We start from the raw sequence: 20581 nt of genomic DNA on the forward strand, positions 1-20581 counted from the left end.
ATTTGGCTATATCGATCCAAAAAGGGCCTAAATTCTCTCTTAGGATATGGCGTGGTGATCAAGCAAGTGGACGTGTGGTCTTTCTATCCGGACATCCTTTGTGTCATCACTCAATAATCAATCAGATGAGGCTTTTGTCTAGATTCTCACAGGATATGGAACTTAATTGTTCTAACCTTGGCTTCAGAAACTCACTGCTATATATAAACAAATGTTGATGCATGTCATTCATGAAAAGATGTAGAAACTATTGTACGTATATTAGTCTCAGTACGAAGAGTGAATCCTTACTTTGTTGCTATAATGAGACTTCTAAATTTTTTTCATTATAGAAAAGGAAACAAGATTTTTTAATACTAAACTGAAAAATATTTTTGGTCTTTTTCAAAAAAAATTTTAGAAAGGAAGAAATATACTATTATATCTACTATATAGAAAATGCCTAGTTTTTGCAAAATATTACTATACCACCCCCAAATAGAACTATGCTTTGTCCTCAAAGTATGAAGAGATAAGAAAAGAGATTACCATAGAAACAAGAGCAAAAATGGCGATGCACCTGTAATATGTTCTTCATGATGAAAATACGCCACCCCCAAATAAGTTTGGGGCGTGGGTTGTTTGATATAGAACGAGAAATACATGGTTTATTATACTATGTATAATTATTCTACTATGAAATCTTTTTGGGTTTTTGTATTTTTGAAAACATATATGAAATACATGAAAGAAAAATGGAAAATTTTGGCATGATGTATCTGTTTTACCTTCTACTCATATACCAAATTCCCACAAGAAAACAAAGTAAAACAAGCAGATAATATTAAGCATATCGTTAAACATATACTAAACGTCATGCACATAAGAAGAAACAGAATATATATATATATATATATATATATATATATATATAGAGAGAGAGAGAGAGAGAGAGAGAGAGAGAGAGAGAGAGAGAGAGAGAGAGAGAGAGAGAGAGAGAGAGAGAGAGAGAGAGAGAGAGAGAGAGAGAGAGAGAGAGAGAGAGAGAGAGAGAGAGAGAGAGGAGATACGGACACTTGGGAAATGCCTAGTTAGAATCCGTGCATGACTCGTCTCGACGTCTAGAAGATCCTTCTCCTTGCCGACGTACGGTCCTAGCATGTCTATCACTACGCAGGAGCGCGTCTCTGATGCTCTGTAGTGTTTTAGTGACACTGTGCTGAAAACGTCGTTGCTCCTACTGGAAGGACCGCTGCTCCTCTCTGATGGTCTGCTATTTCGCTATAATGTTCCCCTAAGTTTCCCTAAGCTGGTAGAGACACGAGTGCAGAATCCTATGGCCTCCATGGAGGAAATGAATTCCGTCCATGGGTTGAGTGAACTGTCGAGTGGCGTTTTCAGTGAAGTAATCCACTTTCTCAGTCAGGCGTGCTTGCTCGACGGCTCTGGCGGCAGGTGGATACCAAAACTTCTGGATACAGTGGGCATAGATAGGACCTGTGGTAGTGTCCCTAACCTCCACTAGGGCATCTGTGGCATCGAACCCCCACTGCTGCATGATCCTAGTGACCAGTACTAATAGAGGGGTGGTTGATTTCTTCGGTTTGCAGAATTGTTCAAAGATAAAGGAGACGATGCAGAAGCTATTCTTCTGTTCTTGAAGAATCCATAAAATATGAAGCATCACCTTACCTATATCAGAAGGCTTGGATGAGCCTAGCAGGTTGTAGGCTATCCACTGAGATATTGCCAGCTAGGTCCTTCGTAGCGAACTCTGAAACGCACAATGAGACTTGGGGTTTTTCACCCCCTTGAGAAGTGTCTCTACCATCATCACGTCGATGGTCTTACCATCTGGGGACTATTCCGTCTGATCATAAACCTTCAGAGGAATCCCCAGAACTTGTAAAGTCCTGAATTCTTATTAAGGGTAAATTAGTAAAAGACACGTGAACCTTAGGGACGATTACATACGTGGCCAGTCGGATAGACGTTTAGCATGACGTAACGTAAAGTAATTTAACACTGGCCGAGAAAAACCAAGTTAGTTCAGGAAAACCACTTGGAAAATTCTAAGATTTCATATCACTAGTTACTTAAAATATACGAAGATCGGAAAAAGAAGATAAATAATAAGTGATAAAATAATTCGATACAGGATAAATTCGTATGCGCATAACTAAATACTTGCATAGTCAATAGGAGTCTGTCGCCTGTAAACCCAAAAACTGTAGAACTAGACAAGTCCTTCGATGACAGCGTCACAATTATTGTATAGTGTGCGCAAACTTGGGCGTTGCACGTGAGAGCGTATGATCAAACCCTTGTTTGGTACTAAATTACAATGTAAGGGTAAGACGGTCTTTTTACCCAAACCTTAGAATTATCCAAAAACCAAAATCGCACCAAACCAAATTTATCGCGCCAAATTTTTCCCCATTTCGCCAATTGAAAACCTAGGAGAGAGAAAACCAAATTCGATCAATTTCAATCGATTAAAACCTCAATTCTTCACACCCAAACCTTAGAAACCTTAAACTCAAGTGTGAGGATTCAAAATTACTTGGAATCGCGTCATACCAAGGTAAAAGGTGAGTTTAATTTCTTCCTAAATAGATATTTAAACTAAATTTCGATGGATTAGGGGTGTATGGATGAAATTAATTGAATTGGGGGTGTTGAATTTCGACAGTAGCTTGTTGAGAGAAGATAGAGTTGGGCGAAATGAGTGGAGCAGAAAGCTGAGGAAATATTCTTGCGGATTTGGTAAGGATTACTGTATATCCAATCTATTTTAGAGAATTGATGTTAGTTTTATGCTTTGTTAAGATCATGTTGAATTATGATTTAAGGAGGAAGAACACCCACTTAGTGATTAATATATTTAAGGTGAATTGAAGAGTGGAATTTGTTTATAGTTAGAGTTGGGAAAAATCGTAATCGTTAGTGGAATTGATAGATATGATTAGTGTGGCATTAAGGCCTGCAGAGACCGGTCAGAGTGACAATGTTAGAAATGGCATGTAGCGCTGTTAACAGTAGTTGTAGGAAAGGATACCTGAAACCAAATTCTTAGCGTCGAGATTTCTTCTCGGCTTGCGTTAGATAAGAATTTCTCGTTAGTTGATCAATTATAACATCCTACTTATATATATGATGTTATAGGAGTAAATACGAGTGGATTCGGTTAAGTGGGATTCGAGGAGAAACGGAGCTTGCTAAGGTAGGAACCTACATACCAATATGTAGCCTGCTTATTTTCATGCATGATTTGAATTGTTTAAATTGATAAGAGATAGTTTGCGTATCAACCATGCATGTATATATGATATTCATGTTTTGCATTGTATTTTCCTCAATATAAACTAGATATATGGATAGCTTTCGTGTGAAATGATTTTTGTGAAATCTAGGTAGCTGGGATTGTTTTCTTTCGTTAAAAGAGAAAAAAAATTAGTTTTAGGAAGGGTTGATCGTCTCTTGTCTCAGGAAGGAGAAAGAGAGATGGATTTTTCTATGTGGGTATGGATTACCCGATTGTTTGTAACTATGTGTGAGGTTCTGGATTGCTCTATGGATATGGTTGTTGTTATTTTTGATGATTCGCCGTTTGGGAATCATCAGTTGTCATTTACTATGACTGGCCCGTTTGGGAGTCATAGGTTGTATTGAATCGACGGTTGGGAATCCAGGAACTCACACATACAGAACCAACAATTTTAAAAGAAAAACTAAATATGTATCTATAGTATTTGGAAATAACCGGTAATACGAGTATATATATATTACTATGCTTATCACGAGGGGATTTAGAAAAGGAATTGTGAATTCCTACAAAGAAGGAACTGTTGTCGCATTTCCGGAGATAGCAGTTCGCTCTAGGATTCCAACTGTGGTGTACACCTTTCGAGGTGGTGGACCATCTTTAAAGGGATGCATCACAGGATGTAGTTCGGAAATTCCTTTTCTATTTTTCTAGATAACCATGTTTGCACGTGTCACGCTGTATGGTGCTTAGCATGTGTGAGGTTACATGTTACCTCGATGAGGTTTAGACACGAGGAGTGAGAGTTTAGTCCACTCCTAAATGTGTGTCGAACCCGAAAGCATCTGCTTGATCATCGGCGGTTGACCACCGTAAGTTAGGTGACAGCCTGTATGGGGGTCGTGGTTACAGGGCCCACCTGAGCCCTAAAAGCTTTGGGGATTTTGTGTGTACGAACACAACAACGTCATTTCAGCTCCCAGCTGCCGGTAAAATCAGGAAAACAACGGTGCATGGTTCACACTGGGAAGTACTGAACCGAGATATGCCTCGTGGATCGGGTCGAAATTACCGTCATTACCCTCACCATTATAATAGGATGCAGCGGACACAATAGTTGTATGATGTTTGTGAAAACTATATTTTGAATATTAACGAGGCATGTCGAAATGATTTCTGCTAGTTAGTGATGTATTATATAGTCACGATATTTGGATATTATTATGGAAACCTGCATGTTTTAAATGTTTAGCTATAAGTAGTCTATTTATTGGTTATGTGCGTTTCTACTGGGCATAGTTGTTTGCTCATCCTACATTAACATTTCAGTCGAACCAATTGCGGAGGAGGCTTTCCCTACAACTAGTGAGGATGGTTATGGGGATTTGGATGGTTTCCCCTATGCTTGACGAGGGGGAGAGTCAAGTTCATTTTGGGTTGTATAGAGTCTAGTTCATTCTTTTGTTGTATATATAGAGAGCTAGTTCATTTTGATGTACTAAACGATGTATTGGAGTAATAGTTACACTTAAACCTTTTGTGGATATAGTTGTACATCACTGTTGCGTATGAAGTTAGTTTGTATATATATGGTTGTTGGAAGGATGAATTATGAAATTTCCAGGTTTTATGATAGGTTTTTCGTATACGAAACGTCGATAAAATAAAGGAAACTCCACCGAAATTTCAATAGAATTGGGATAGTGACTGCCTCGAGATTCATCTCCACGTCCTCGGGATGTGTGATGGGCCTCGAGGCGTTACAGAACTCCACTTACCACCTCCTTGGTGAGCTCTAGTGAGCGGACATCCTTGACAACCGTGATGCTGTCATCCTCCCCTCTAAGCATACCATTGTAGAACGAAAAAGTTAGAGAAGGATAATAAGCCGCACCTCCCAACCAAACCAAAGCCTCCCATCCTCTTCTCCTAATCTCATCCTTGAAGTACACTTCAAACAGATTGGAATTGAAGATGGGTTCAAAATTTTGCTCCGGCACAATTTTAAGAACTCGAGCCATTTGGAGTAGGAATTGATAAAATTGTAGTTTCTTGTTGGAATGGGGTTTGAAATTGGGGTAGGCTATAAAAATTTGGAGTGGTGGTGTTTTAGGGTGAAGTCGCGGTCGCGAGCTAGAAGATGGCGGACACGAGTTGAATTGGGTGGCTAGGGTTTTGGAAAATTGGGGAAGATGAGTTGGGCCAGGCAATCGCGAGTTATATATACGAAATGATGGTACATGCGAGGCATGTGCCTTTTTAAGTTATATTGAAATTTTGGCCTAAACCCAAATGAAATCAAAGAAGTCCAATCATGTCAGTAGTGCCTTGCCAACTTCAAGAGCTAATCCGCACTTTGTTACTCCCCCGATCTTGACCCGTGAGGTACCAAAATGATCAGCATCAAAAATGAAATGTAACAGTATATGGTACACTCACATCCAATGATGGATAAAAAACAGATGATGGAATGAAACAAAAAGGAACTGTAGGGAAATATGTACATATAACATAAAGAAAATTTTAATTAATTTTTTTGGATTTTGAATAAGTTTGATTGAAATTTTAAAAAGGTGGGTCATTTTAAGTCAGATTCCCAAGACTTGGAAGTTTTTGAAAACTTGAGTCAATCCCAACCAGATGGTTGGATTACTTTCTTAGACCGTGCGTAATGCACTGGAGGATAACACGTACGTGTAGACTTTATAAACAAAATTATTATGAGGTTGAAGATCGGGGCAAGTTGGTATTTGACAATTCAAGCACCAGCCTTCTCTCATAGCTCGTCTCTTACGTGCGTATGAACTCTTACCTAAACCAGGAATGATTTTCGGTATATGTGTCCATATCTTAAGCTACAGTTCTCTAGGAAGTGCTTGCACACGATCATTGAAACTGATCCATCTAGTCTTGCTAGGTTGAAGGTTTTTGCTTGTTACAGAAGACATTTTTTAAAAGTTTTTCAGAAAAGAGAGAGATTGAGAAGGGGGAAAGGTTTTTAAGAAAGGAATTTTTTTCAAATTTGTACAATTTTGACTCTTTTAACGTCAGATTCTCAAGATAAATAGAGATGTGGAGGCAAAAGATAAAATTAAATAGAGAATAGTATCACTTTCGGTTACTCTATTTGTTTAATTCTCGTTTAGAGACACCTTGTTTTTTTTTTAGTTGGTTTTCTCAATCAAAATATATCTCTAACCATATAGAGGTTTTGACAAGAAGATAAAATTATACATGAATCCGGTATCATTTTGGTTACTCCAGGGCGTATAACTTTTATTTTATATCCTCTAGTTTGGAAAACTATGGAGAGATGTTTTAAGAAACTCATACTCAAAAGCTGTGATTCTAGAAGCTACTATTTGAAAACAAACCATAAAAGATAATCTTAGGCAATTTTTGTGTCGATTATGTGGCGAACCCAATCTAGACAGACAGAGCTTCAGCTACGCGAGTTGGTGGATTTACTACGCAATACATGGAATATTCTGACCTGGGCAAATAGCTCGGTGATATAGGCGACCCTTAGTAAGCAAAACTGATCTCAAACTGCCCCTAGATTGTGTTGCTCTAGGGGTTGGTATGTGTAAAATTCATTGCCCATTTTGTTTTAATTTTGAAAAATTACTTAACTATTGATGTATCAAGAATCTATCATTAACAGAACAAAGAAAACAAACATATTTGAAAAAGAAATGTAAAATGAATAAAAGAATAAAAGAAAACTTGTATACTCACTCCACAGGGTTACTGAAGAGTATGTTTTGATAGTGGTGATAAGGGTTGTGTTGTTCATCTTAGATTCTTTGTTTGGAGGATGGTTTTGATGGATGAAACACTAAACTTTGTAACTTTTCTCTCCTATTTTCTTATGGTTATTTGGAATTACTCTCAATCTTAACTATTGGTTGAGTTGTAAAGGGATGAAAAGATGTAATGGAAACTTCTATTGAAAAGATGTAATGGAAACTTGTATTGAAAAGATGTAGAACTTGGTTTACACTAAAGCTTGAAGAACATAAAAATGGAAAACAAGGAAATATAAATTTAAATTAAAACATTTATTCTACTCCTAATGACCAAAGATTAGCTCTAGGGTAATGGTCTTTCTCTACAACTTTGGTTTACTAGCCATGCAGCCCGACCTGTGGCCGGGCCTGTTATTCTTAAACCCATCATGTCTGGGCCTATATTTAAGGGAAGCACTTGGAAGTTTAACATATCCATATCCAATAAGTAATCCATATCCATATCTATTAACTAATACATATCCATATCTATTAACTAATACATATCCATATCCATATCTAATAACTAATACATATCAATTAACTAATCCATTGTTTTTTAGAATTTGTTTTTTTTTATCCCATGCGTACATTTGAAATAATGAAATAATGCGTAGCTTTGTTTTTTGTTTTATCATAACACATGAAAGGACAATTTTAATTTATATTAAATTAGAGAGCAGGCCAAATTCAGGGTTAGTTTAGTAAGAAGGCAAGTAATTATTTTTCAAATAGGGACTATTTTAAAAACTTTGCTGATGTGGCTCACTATGAGCATCTTGGGAGAAACGGATATTAATATAGGTAGGATTTAGGACACCATTTACAATTATACCCTTCCTTCTAGAAACAATCTTATGGGATTTTGACCTAAGCCCATACAATAGAAGTCTTGATTTTGGCTTTAGGTCCCTGAGTCAGTAGCTTTTAGTCTTGAGTCTTTGACTTTGACAGTTGACTTGACTTTTGACTTTCCAGCACTATTGCTCCTAAGCTGGAATCTTCCCAAGTAGCGTAAATAGCCATCCTTTTTGTGCCAAAATACACGTATTAGGAATATGTGTCCTAACTAACCTGTATCCTGCAAATGGTAGAAAAAGCTATAAGTTGTCTGTTCATTAAGCATAAGAATGGCATATTCAAAGCATTGTAAAGGTAATAAAACGCACATTTGGGGACTGATCAACTACCCCAAACAGCATTTTGCTTGCCCTCAAGCAAAAGATGAGAGAGAAAAAACTAAGAACACAAATGTGTGATTTATTATACTAGTCTCGTTTCACGGAGTGCGATTGCATTAACCATATGCAACAAGGCCTTAAACCACTAGGACTTTCCTAGTGGACGAGCTTAAGCCTCATGAGAGTTTTCCAGAGAAGGTACTCACAAACTTTCTCTATTTAGCACAAAAGGTCTCGTTTCCTTATTTATTCTCAGAGGTTATTTATACATCTCATAGCGGGAGAATAAAGAAAAGCTCCTTTGAACTCAGAATAATATATACACAGTAGTTTAATCATCTAAAGATAAACGTGTAAAACATGAGCGGTGAAATGCAAAAGCAGAGTCGTTTCTAAAACTTTTGGAGAGCGTCCTTAAGTTAGGTCCTCACAGGGGTGTGTTGCCAGGGGCGGACCCAAAGGAAGGCTAACAGGGGGCTATAGCCCCCATAACTTTCTCAGGAAAAAATATATATTATATCTATACAAACAAAACTGTCCAAAATTATCAAATATACCAACTCTATATACTATATCCTATGTAGTATGTACTAATAAAGAACATGGGCAGTTTTCTAGTGAAAAAAAAAAAAAAACCCCCTTTATATGCTAGTATGTCTCCTCTTTCCTAACCTGACTTCTTCCAAGAGTGGAAAAAGAAGAATAGCATTCTCACACGGTAAATATATATATTTAACAGTCCAGTATCTCTTTTACTCTCTTATTCTCTAAGTTCATTCTCAAATATCAAAAATGGAAATTAAAAAAATTAAAACCTAAAAAAAAAAACATCTTGTTTATTTGTGTGCAATATTGCTTGGTTCCCTTAAGAGAAAAAAAAATCCTTGAAGTTTAACTTCAAAGTAGCCCCCCTTATACAAGATCCTGGTTCCACCCTTGATTGAAACTAAATCTTTGTTTAGTGTAGAGCAACTTAACTAGATACCAGCCTGATGCAATCTGAAAGCCTGGTGGTGTAAAGCAGTAACTGGGTCAATGCACCTCTTAAGATTTCCATACCACGGAGAAAGTTACTAAAAGATGTCATGACATCTTTATGCATTGACTCAATAACATTCTTCCATTTACTTGCGGAGTCCTTGACAAGATTTTCCACCTCATTAGCACTTAAAAGCTTTTTTTAGCAGAACCAAGATCGTTGGATGAATCACACATGAATTGGTAATTTAGTATTTCTCCCCAACATTTCTAATAATATGGATGTCAGGATGAAGTTGTTTCTAGGTTTTTTGTATTTTGGTCCTAGTGATAATAATGATATTAGGGTTTGGTCCATAATTAATTGTTTATTGCACTTTGGTCCAAAATTGTCGTTGCCCGTCAAATATTTCATAATACTACCACTTAACTGGTATGTTGCAGTTTGGTCCTAGTGATAATAGTGATATTAGGGTTTGGTCCACAATTAATTGTTTATTGTGGCCTTAAAATCATTGGCCTTCATTTAATCATAGCCTTTATTTAATCATCTGCTTTAATTAACGGCTCGTTTTACACCATGTGTATCTCAACTAACTGAGTCCCAAACTTACATTTTATCTTTTTTCTATCTTACCACCACCACCACTTTCTCTTCCACCACTCAATTATCACCTCATTCATCACCATTCAACAATCACCGTCATCTCTCTTAACCGTATACAAATATCAAAATCATTTGTCCTATTAAACTTAAAACACTAGATAGAGAACTACAAAAATTATCTTTGAATTTTGAAGAAATAAGATTGGGTATTTGAAATTTCAACTTAAACTCCCTAATAAATCAGACAAAAATATTAACAACCCTAATCTTAACCCAAAATCTAAAAAAAAAAAATTGAGTGTCAAAGATCAGCAACAAACTTGAATGTTCAAAAATCGCCAACAAACTTAAAAATATGATCTTAAAGTGAAAATGTGATAAATGGGTTTTTGATTGGTAGTTGATTGTGTTAATGGCGGCCATTGCTTTTGGATGGTGATAATGGTGGCGATTCAGGTTGTTATGGAGGGTGGAGGTGGTGGTGGAGCGGTGTTCAATAAAAAAAATGTTAACTGCCTAAGCTCCACCCTTGGATTGAATGAATGAGATGATGTTATGTGTAATTTTTACTAATTGGTCCTACTCTTAATAGCAATATTTGTAGTTTGTGTGATATGTGTAGGGTATTATAGACATTTCAGAAAAATATGGATGAAATAGATGTGAGTCGTTCGGTCAACTTACACACAAGGCAAAGTCAGCACACTTTAACGGTAATTTTGGACCAAAGTACAATAAACAATTAATTGTGGATCAAACCCTAATATCACTATTATCACTAGCAAAATGCTAAAAACCCTTTCCAATACTTACAAACTTGAGTCTGTTATAGTTGTAATCCTAGAGTTTGGTTTATTTTTCTTTTTTGGTTATTTGTTTTTAAATTAAGAGTGGAGAAGAAGAATCCAGAGAGAGAAACATGTTTTGTGGAGAGAATCTTGGGAAATTTTGATTTTGTTTTTAGGGTAATTTCTCAAATAGACCATGATAATGTCAATTCCTTCTCAATTAGACCACGCCCATACATTTTGACTTTTCAAAGGTTTTTTTGACTATTTTGCCCTTGGTTGTATTTTGAGACAAAACCGACGTGGAACTGTTACACTCTTTGACCTACCTGGTACACGCAATCTCTAGGTGTACTTAGTGATTGTGACTGACCACAATGAATTAGTCGTTCGATTACCCTAGTGATACGTGTTGCCAACATTATTTGGATAAAAATATAAATGAAGTAGTCGAAGCTAAGTCGAATATATTATGTAGCAATTGTTATAACTACTATCAGCAACATTATTTTTACCCATTACTTATTTTCGTTTCACAAAAATGGGAATAGTACCCTAACATGAACCTCGATATTTGGTCCAACCTTCAAAAGTTTAGACAAGTATCCACTTTTGTTTAAGGTTTTCTTGATTTTTTCTTCCTCTCTCCTGTTTGAAATGGAGGAGAACATCACACATTCACATAAAAAAGGTAGGTTTTGTTTTAACTTACCCTTTAAAAACTTATCTATCTCGTCTTGGATGTTGGGCTGTAGAGTTTGGTTTGTTGGGTTTTGTTTCAATGTAGTGTTGAGGTTCTATCATTATTTTCAAGTAAATATTATAGCTTTCAATGGTTCTCGGGTTTCCATGTTGATTCTTTCGTTGTTGTTAAGGTTTTTTTAGAATATTATTGTCATAAAAGTGCAACAATATTAAATGCGATAACTTTTATATTGTATTCAATGTGAGAACTCTTACAGCTGTTTCCTTCGATGTTCTTATTCATTATGATGGTGAGATGAAAGCAGACAAATATGGGGTGATGAAGTATGTCGGAGGTGAGGTGAAATTGAGAGTGTGTGATGTCGACATTTCTTACGAAAGATCCATTAGTCTTGTGGAAGCTGTAAGTTCGAGTAGGTGGCCAAGTTTCTTTTTGCGGTACCTAATGAACAAGTGCCTTTGTTGAATCGACGAACAAACTGACTATGCCAACATGATTACGAGATAGAAGAAGAACCCAACCAAAGTTATGCTAGTTTGGGTTATCAAGGAAGCGTGTGTTGTAACACCACCTTCTCAAGGAGCACGAAGAGCTACAACATCTACTCCTGGTGCACCGAGTATGAAAAAGAAAAAAGTAGCTATTCAGTTGTTTAAAGAACATATCCCTACAAGTGTTTCCCATAGAGAAGCCATGAATGAAAATATTTCATAAGAATGGAAAGAGATTCCTACAGGGCCTTCTCCGCGAAAACAAACTTTTTTGAAAGAAAAGATGTTAGCTCGTACGAAAACCTGTGCCAAACCATTACAGCTTGTGGACCAAGCAATAGGTTCGTAATTTTATTTGTTTATATTGTATTTAGTGATAGTAAAAGACATGCTTGCTTATAGTTATGAACTGAATGTTCTTTTGACCATGTTATGCTCACCAGATAATCCCCTTGAGCAACAGACAAGTGGTGTTCATCAAGTGGAACATGATGAGATTCATGAAGTTGCTGAACCTCACAGCTTGTCGACATTCAAAAAGATCATGGAAGGTGAGAGTTGGACCACATGTGCTTAAGGAATATATTGCTGATAATGGTATGTGTACTTACTGAGTGTTGGTTGAAACATAGATTTTTGGCCTGAGGAAGTGTCAACTGAAGCGGGAAGTTCACCAGAAACCTTTTCAGATAGAATAGAATCAACTATACTTCTTGATTTGTTTGAACGTATGTGGTTTCTATGTTTCAAGTATCATATAGTCTTGTTGCTGATATATTCTTCACTAATATATCGCAGCAAAATCCAATGCGGACTTTGGTGAAACTGGTGTTGGAGATCTTGATCAACCTGATTATGATGACTTTGATAGCCAAAATCCGTATGGAGATGCAGTAGTCATTCCTGACGAATATAGAATTGCCACCAATGTAACTATTGATGAGATTGTGGGTGATGGAGATGAAGTTGAAATACTACATGATGTTGAAATAGAAGAAGAATATGTGGTAGTATTGGATGGACATGTTGATGATGAAGGTGTCATAGGTCAAAAAGGAGTCATGGATGATGATGATGATAGTGAAGTCCAGGTATTGGATGGAGATTATGGTGATCGATGGTCTACTCTGAACCGTGGTGAAGGGGGGCAAGAAGGAGTCATGGATGATGATGATGATGATGATGATAGTGAAGTCCAGGTATTGGATGGAGATGATGATGATCGATGGTCTACTCTGAACCGTGGTGAAGGGGGGCAAGAAGGAGTCTTAGATGATGATGATGATAGTGAAGTCCAGGTATTGGATGGAGATGGTGGTGATTGATGGTCTACTCCAAACTGTGGTGAAGAATTTTTTTGGGGGGGCACGCCTATGACAATTACTAAGAATGGTGAAGGACGACAAAGTTAATTTGATTTTGATTTGAAGGGAATGGTTGATGTTGTGGTAGTTTCACCTATTGATCTGAAATCCGAAGACTTACATCAAGGATGTCAGAATCTCGACTCTTCCCATAGTCCGAAGACCCCTGAAGGTACTGGTTTGGATGTTACTCCTGCTCATTTGCAGGTGAAGTTTATCCCTCCTAAAGTTGGACAACACTACCCTACTCGAGATGGTCTCATCAAAGACATGAAGTCGTATGCAATAGCAAACATGTTTGATTTGCGTCGTGCAAGTACTGCTCCTGGAAGGGTGGTGATGAAGTATAAGGCTGTTGGATGTACATTTCATATGTATGCAAAACCGGCCACTGGTTCTGATATATGGGTTATTATAACCTTGACAGAGGCACACACTTGTCCACAAGATGAAGCTGATGCAACTAATCGACAAGCAAATGCTAAGTAGGTCGCAGAAGTTATTAAGTCAAAACTGAAGGACAACGTGGAATTGTGTCCAAGACAGTTGCAGCTAGAGGTGAAGAACTCACACCATACCAAAGTATCTTATAAAGCTGCATGGAAAGCCAAAGAAATTGCAATGCAGAAGGTATCAGACTTCAAACAATCAGCAAGTACTGAGTGGATATGTAGCAACAGATAACTTACATTGGTTTGCCTTGTTTTCGTGTAGATAAGGGGAAGCTTCTCTCAGTCGTACCAAATGTTGCCAAATTACTGCAAAGAACTTAAAAGGGTTGATCCAGATTGTTACCCGAGCTATTGACGTCGTCATCTCCTGAGCACAGGTTTGAACGCATTTTCTTGTGTTATGGGGTAACTGTCCGTGTTTACAAAAGATGTCTCCATAAGTTGATTATGATTGATGGGACATTCATGAAAGATAGATACAAGTCAGTTATCCTCACCACTCTAGCTGCTGATGGTGACATCCACGTTTTCCCAATTGCAGTTGCCATAGTCCCGAAAGAAAGTAATGAACACTGGGATTGGTTTCTCGAAAAGTTGAAAGACCATGTCGTTGGGACTGAGGAGAAATTTATGCTTATGTTTGATAGGCATCAAAGCATTCTTCAAGCCATGCCTAAAATCCTTCCTAATGCTACACATTGCTTTTGTGCACAACATATCTCAAACAATGTCAGTAAGGAAGATACAAAAAAGAGAGTGAAGAGGGCGGCTGAAACTTATGATAAAGCTGATTTTGTTAGAATCCTGAGTCACATATCCTGTAGCGATCTGAAGGGGTACGCAAAACTTGTTAAGATTCCAAAAGAGTCATGATCCTGTGCATTTGCTCCAATGAGAAGGTATGGTATTTGCTATACAAATCACATTAAGAGCTGGAACAAGATGATACTGCCATAGCGAGCAATGCCTGTTACATCTCTTCTTAACGGAATTCGGTCGAACATAATCAAACACTTCTATGACTATAGGCTGATGGCTTCAAAGCTTAAGAGCAAACTGACCAAATATGCGGAGGATGTGAGTGTCAGTTCAAGATACATTAGTCGTCCGTTCATAGCTTCGAGGGCAACTGAGTATGTTTACTCTATTGTAAGTATAGATCGTACTGACACTGTAGACCTATTCAACAAGACATGTACTTGTGGTTTCTTCCAACAAGTTGGTCTTCCTTGTAGCCATGCTATGAAGGCAATCGATGACGGTAAATTCTCTGTATATGACTATTGTTTGCATTGGTACACAAAAGAAACTATGATGGACATTTATCGAGAAGAGTGGAAACCAATAAGAGGTAAAAAACAATGGGTTTGGGTTTTTGATGGAATCATGGTCAAACCACCCGTAGATGAGGTCATGCCTGGCAGGCTAACAAAGAAAAGAAAGCGATCTAAAGGAGAGGGGGTTCCAGTGCAAAAAAGAAGGTGTTCTCGTTGTGGTGGTCTTGGACACAACATTGCAACATGCACAAGGGACACTGATGATGCAGAATGGATTGATTTTTCAGCTGGACTTCCACTAGATTTTGAATATGAAGAGTTTATATGATTATGGGTTGCAATAGGTAGGTAGAATGCAAGACAATGTCAGCTATTTTGGTTACTTGAAAATTACCAAGTCCAGTTACATACATTTTTTTGTGGGACATGTTATTATAATATTAATATCAGGAACAAGTACATATATATGAACTTAATCTCAAATAGATAACTTTTTAACAAGTTCGCTCACATTTTGAACATTGCCTTCGATATTCATTTTAACTGGACCATCAATGGTGACCGTCAAGTGGTCGTCCTCAACAGGTCCTTTTCCAAGTGCACTTCCAATAGGTTGTTTATCCTTGGTCTCTCTACCTGCTAAATCAATCCATCTAAAACCTTTGCACCATTCACCATTCACCATTTGCATGCATGAGAGATACCGTCTCCCCAGACTACATTCCTTTTTACTAACTGCATACCGCATATTTGTGGTGAAGCATCTTGGACACTTATTAATATTTGCCCATGGACAATTGATCCGCACCCAAAACAATTGCCTGTTGATCTTGTTGAATCCACAGTTGCCTTATTACTGCTATAACCTTCACCTTCTCCTTCTCCCCACCCATTTTGTTAGACACAGAAAATAGAAATAGAAATGAAATACAAGTATGAGTGACTACTAATATAGCAACATTTTCCCGCCCAAAAGGTTTCCCGCCAATATGGCCATATTGTGCGTTAAATATTTGTTGCAACGGTCATACTACATTGAAGTTACCATCAGCAATTACCTACCAAGGTAGACAAAACAAAATAATATGATAGGTGACATAAGATTCCACACAAAACATAGCCATATATGAAGAAAGATCAATATAGCAAAGTAAAATCCTACATAAACGTTAAATTTATCTTCACAGCTAAACACATATAATGTCAAACCATGTGATACATAAACAGCCAAACTCCCATGAAGATACTATCAGCAACTTACGGGAGTTACAAAATTGAAGCAAAATAACAAACTTTGACTGTAGGAGTTTAACAAAATTTCAACATGTTGATAATTTATGGCTTGTGTCACTTGTTTCCATGCACCTAAATTGCCTCTATGCCATGGTGGGTAGCTGCTTCTCTGGCACCCATCAAACACTTCTCCAATTCCTATTGTCGGCTTTTACAAACACTGTCTGGATTCAATCCATAGTTAATGATATCCATTCCTACCCTCTTGCGTATTCGATGGGTTTGCATATCAATTTTGTTAACTTGGTCAGGCACTCCCCTAAGAAGGCAATCCAGAAAAGCTAGGCAAAATAGCCCATAACTGCTCCCATCAGGTTGTTTGGTCACAGGCACAAACTCACGAGTACAAGAGGTGTTCATATCATGATCTGAAAATGGATCAGCACACTTGATCACATAAGCAAGACATGACTCCAATGCTAGTTGCTCAATACCAACACTCTTACCACCAAGAGAATCATATGTGTAGATTTTTCCCTCAGAATAATTGTATACCTTAAGAATCCAGTGACTATGTTGCACTTGAAGTGGAATGATAATACCTTTGCCCTTGGTTGGCTTTGCTTGATTTCTAATTCTTCCTTCAAAAGTGTCTAGGTGCTCTATAACGACTTCAGAAGAACGATATGATAAACTTTCTAGTCTCCGCTCAAGTGATACTGCTCTAAAACTTGGCTCTTTAAGCTTCTTCTGGAAGGTTTCATATTCTCTCATCATGAATTTCTACATCAACAAAGTCATCAGTCATGAATTAATGAATACACATTGTCTAGAAATTGTTCAACAAAATATCAACAAATGAGAGATAACTTACAGCAAAGTAGACATCCTAAACGACAGTATATGAGTCTTTTTCTAGAATGTCATTATCCTTACAATTTTGGGTGTACCACCTGGACAACAGTTGCACATATATGCTCATAACCTACAAATCACATAAACCAATTAATTAGGGAATCTAATGTGCATGTGACTTGCGTACTTACCTTATATTAGTGTACGAAGCCATGGTGGTTGTGTACTTACCTCACCATCCACCCACTGTCTTCCATGCAGTGAATGAAAACTATGTACTGAGATGGACTGGTTATATCCAAACACTCCCACATCTGGAGAGTTATGTGCATCTTGTTTCCTTTTATACAGCCGCCAATAATACTGGAGTATGTTCAACTCAGCTTTGGTTGTGGTTTTCATGATAAAGGTTGAAGATAAAACCTCCTTGATCAACTTATCACATTCCTTTCCAATTGTTTCTTGCCATGACCAACCCTTCTTCCCTTCTCTTCGTTTCTTAGTTCTTTTGCTTATCTCTTTAGTTTTTTTTCCATGTGAGCCTCCATTTGAGTCTCAATCTTGACCACATCAGGAACCACCATATCACCCTCCACAACATCATCATCATCATCCACATCATTCTCATGTTTGGACTGCTCAACAACAGTTTCATCATCATCATCCACATCATTCTCATGTTTGGACTACTCAACAACAGTTTCATGTTGATAGTCCACAACATCTTCATCAGTTGTTCCTCTGGTAGGTGACAAAGTTGGCAACACGGTTATGTCACTAGTGGCACAAAGCAAACCAGAGAAATGGACCTTATCCATTTCATTATTAAGGAGTGCCTCAACATTATCTTCATGAAAATCTATGGTTGTAGCCTCAGGAGTAACAACATCTGAGATAGCATTGGGCATTGTTTGTTGCAAAGGAGTAACAACTAACTATGACCAATTGTCCAGAAGGCAATGGTGTAACATCCTATGCAACAGTCAGTTGATCCTCTACAACAGTCAGTTGATTATTCTCCTTGGAAGGCAATGGTGTAAAATCATAATCATCTTTATCATCTTGATCATCATTGAAAGACTCATTGGAAGGGTCCTGAACCACTTCCTCATGTAGATCTTGCTGACTATCAACTTCAAAATCCCCTCTAGTCTTGGGCATCTCTTCACTAATCTCTCTCAAAACATTAGTTGCAAATCTCTCACCTATAGCTTCTTCTACATCATTTTCATCTTCTGACTCATGTGCACGAATAAGATTTTTTCTTCTTTTTGGTTTCTTTGCTTCCTTCTTAATCTCCAATCCTTTTGTTTTCTCAGTTATTTCACATATGTTGCGAATCTTTCGGGTTTAGGTAGCCTGTACCGCAACTTTTTTACTTGATTTTGATGGCTGAACTCTCACTTGCTCCCTGGTCACTGATTTCCCCCTCTTCTTTACCATTCTAAACTCTGAATGGATTTTGCCATCTTGGACGACTTCAATGTGAGTTCCATCTTCCAATGGTCTTTTTCTTTTCCCCGTAGTCTCAGCAGAAAGATCAAATGAAACTTTCTTAGAAGATGATGACTTCTTCACAGCTGTTGAATCCATAACTTCTTTCTCAACTGATTTAACCTTCTTCTGAGCAGACTTTGTATTAGGTTCTTGGACAACAGCATCAACAATGGGAGACCATGAATTCATTCCTCTTGTTTTCTTTGATCTTGAATCCATAACTTCTTTCTCAACTGATTTAACCTTCTTCTGAGCAGACTTTGTACTAGGTTCTTGGACAACAGCATCAGCAATGGGAGACCTTGAATTCGTTCCTCTTGTTCTCTTTAATCTCGGTCCCTTCATAATCCCCTCAGATGAACCTTCACCTACACTACATACTTTCCTCGCAGTCTGAAAAAACTTGCATTATTGTCTCCATACCTGCCCTTATTTCACTCTTGATCTCCTTCCTAACCACCATAACCTCCTCACTTACCTGCATTGCAAAGGTAATATCCACATTTAAACATTTAAAGATATATATAAATAAATTGTAATTGCTGATATACAAAGTTATACAGCATATCATATGAGTACTAAATATGTAAATCGTCCAACACATAGAGTAGAGTTTTACACTTACAAAGCCTTTGAGCAATTCAGCATGCCTCTCAAGCATTTCATTACTAGTGTAGGGCTCTGAAATTGATGCAGCACTTTGGGTGCCCTGTTGCTACAGAGCCTCCTTGATTACATCTTATTTACTTTCATCTTCACCAATATCTAAAGTGTCAAAAGCTACAACCTTACCCTTCAAAGGCTGGAGTTTTTTCTTCCAAGTTTGGAGATGTAAGTTCTTGGAAGGCAACTCTTCCCAGTCAAGTATTCTTGGGAATCTACCTTCCACTGCCCTACGAACCCCAAGAGACGAGATGTGAAGGTATGCCCAAACATCGAAGCATATCACACAACCATAAACTGCATATGAATCCCTTTGTGCTATAACATTTTTGTAAATATCATCTAGACAGTACTCCAACATCTCAAACAAAGGAGTGCCCCATGGAAACTTATCAAAAGCAACTAAATCTTCTGCAAGATCAATAAACCTTTCATCTATAGTCCTAGCAGATCCAAGAAGACCAACTTGAAGCAACACATACAACCTATTGAGCCTAAAGATATCAGTTTTATCATCCTTGCCGCTGGATTTTGCCATTTGTAGAGCTGATAATATTTCTTTCTCACCAGCTATAGTTCCTTTAAAAAACCACGAACAAAAATCAGATGATTTCTTCATGTCTGTTGTATAGAATGAGTTTGCTACAGGTTTCACACTGAGACCCATAATCAAAGCAACATCACTCTTTTTAAACACCAAATCTTTCTTACCGATTCGGTAACAAAGTCTACCAATTCTGTGCACAGAAATGGCACAAACAAGTGTAGTTGTTGCATGTATATTTCTTTGGACTTGCATAAAACTCCCAAAGCAAGATTTCTGAAAATCCTCTTTTTCTTCCTCACTAAAAGCATTGAACAATTTGTGCATTTTATCTATTGGCATTCGACAAGTCAAATTCAGCTTCCTCATTTCTCTAACAAGTAACAAGTAAACTCAAACTTTCGAATTTAGACAATTTTAATGAAAGGCAGTAACAGTTAGGCTTTCGAATTTGACTGTTTTTTTTTCTTAATTTCGTATTTCATCGGAAATAGGGAAATAGCAACTTTCCCCCCTCAATTCATGTAATTAATTGGGGTTTGATATATATTGAGATGATTGACACGTGGCACTCAACAATCTTAATAAATTTTCGATAACTTTTGGGGAAACATGTCCTAATTTCTTTTCCGCCAAAATACACTTATCAATGCAACCACTATAGACTTATGATAGACATACTTTATTTCTTATTATATCAGCAATTAACAACAATTAAATTTCATTCATTATTTCGATATTTTTCTGTTATTTTATGTGTCAAACTTAATTCACTCACACAATTAATTGCATTTAAACTATTTCACTTCCAATTTACGTTAGATTTACAGATAAGTATGAACCATTAAATTTTCTACCGACCCATTGATTTTCCCATTATTTTTTTTACTATTTAACACTGTGGAAACTACAT

The 20581-nt window shown here is 37.2% G+C and overlaps 1 protein-coding gene across 1 annotated transcript; it reads left to right on the forward strand.

Moving 5' to 3' along the window:
• Window positions 1-14562: 14562 nt before the first annotated feature.
• On the forward strand, window positions 14563-15204 carry LOC147517921 (uncharacterized). The gene has a single exon (XM_086593752.1). The coding sequence runs from the start codon at window positions 14563-14565 to the stop codon at window positions 15202-15204; it is 642 nt and encodes a 213-aa protein (XP_086449878.1).
• Window positions 15205-20581: the final 5377 nt, after the last annotated feature.

This window comes from Coptis chinensis, chromosome 2, assembly GCF_015680905.1.
Source record: "Coptis chinensis isolate HL-2020 chromosome 2, ASM1568090v1, whole genome shotgun sequence".
Lineage (NCBI taxonomy): Eukaryota > Viridiplantae > Streptophyta > Magnoliopsida > Ranunculales > Ranunculaceae > Coptis > Coptis chinensis.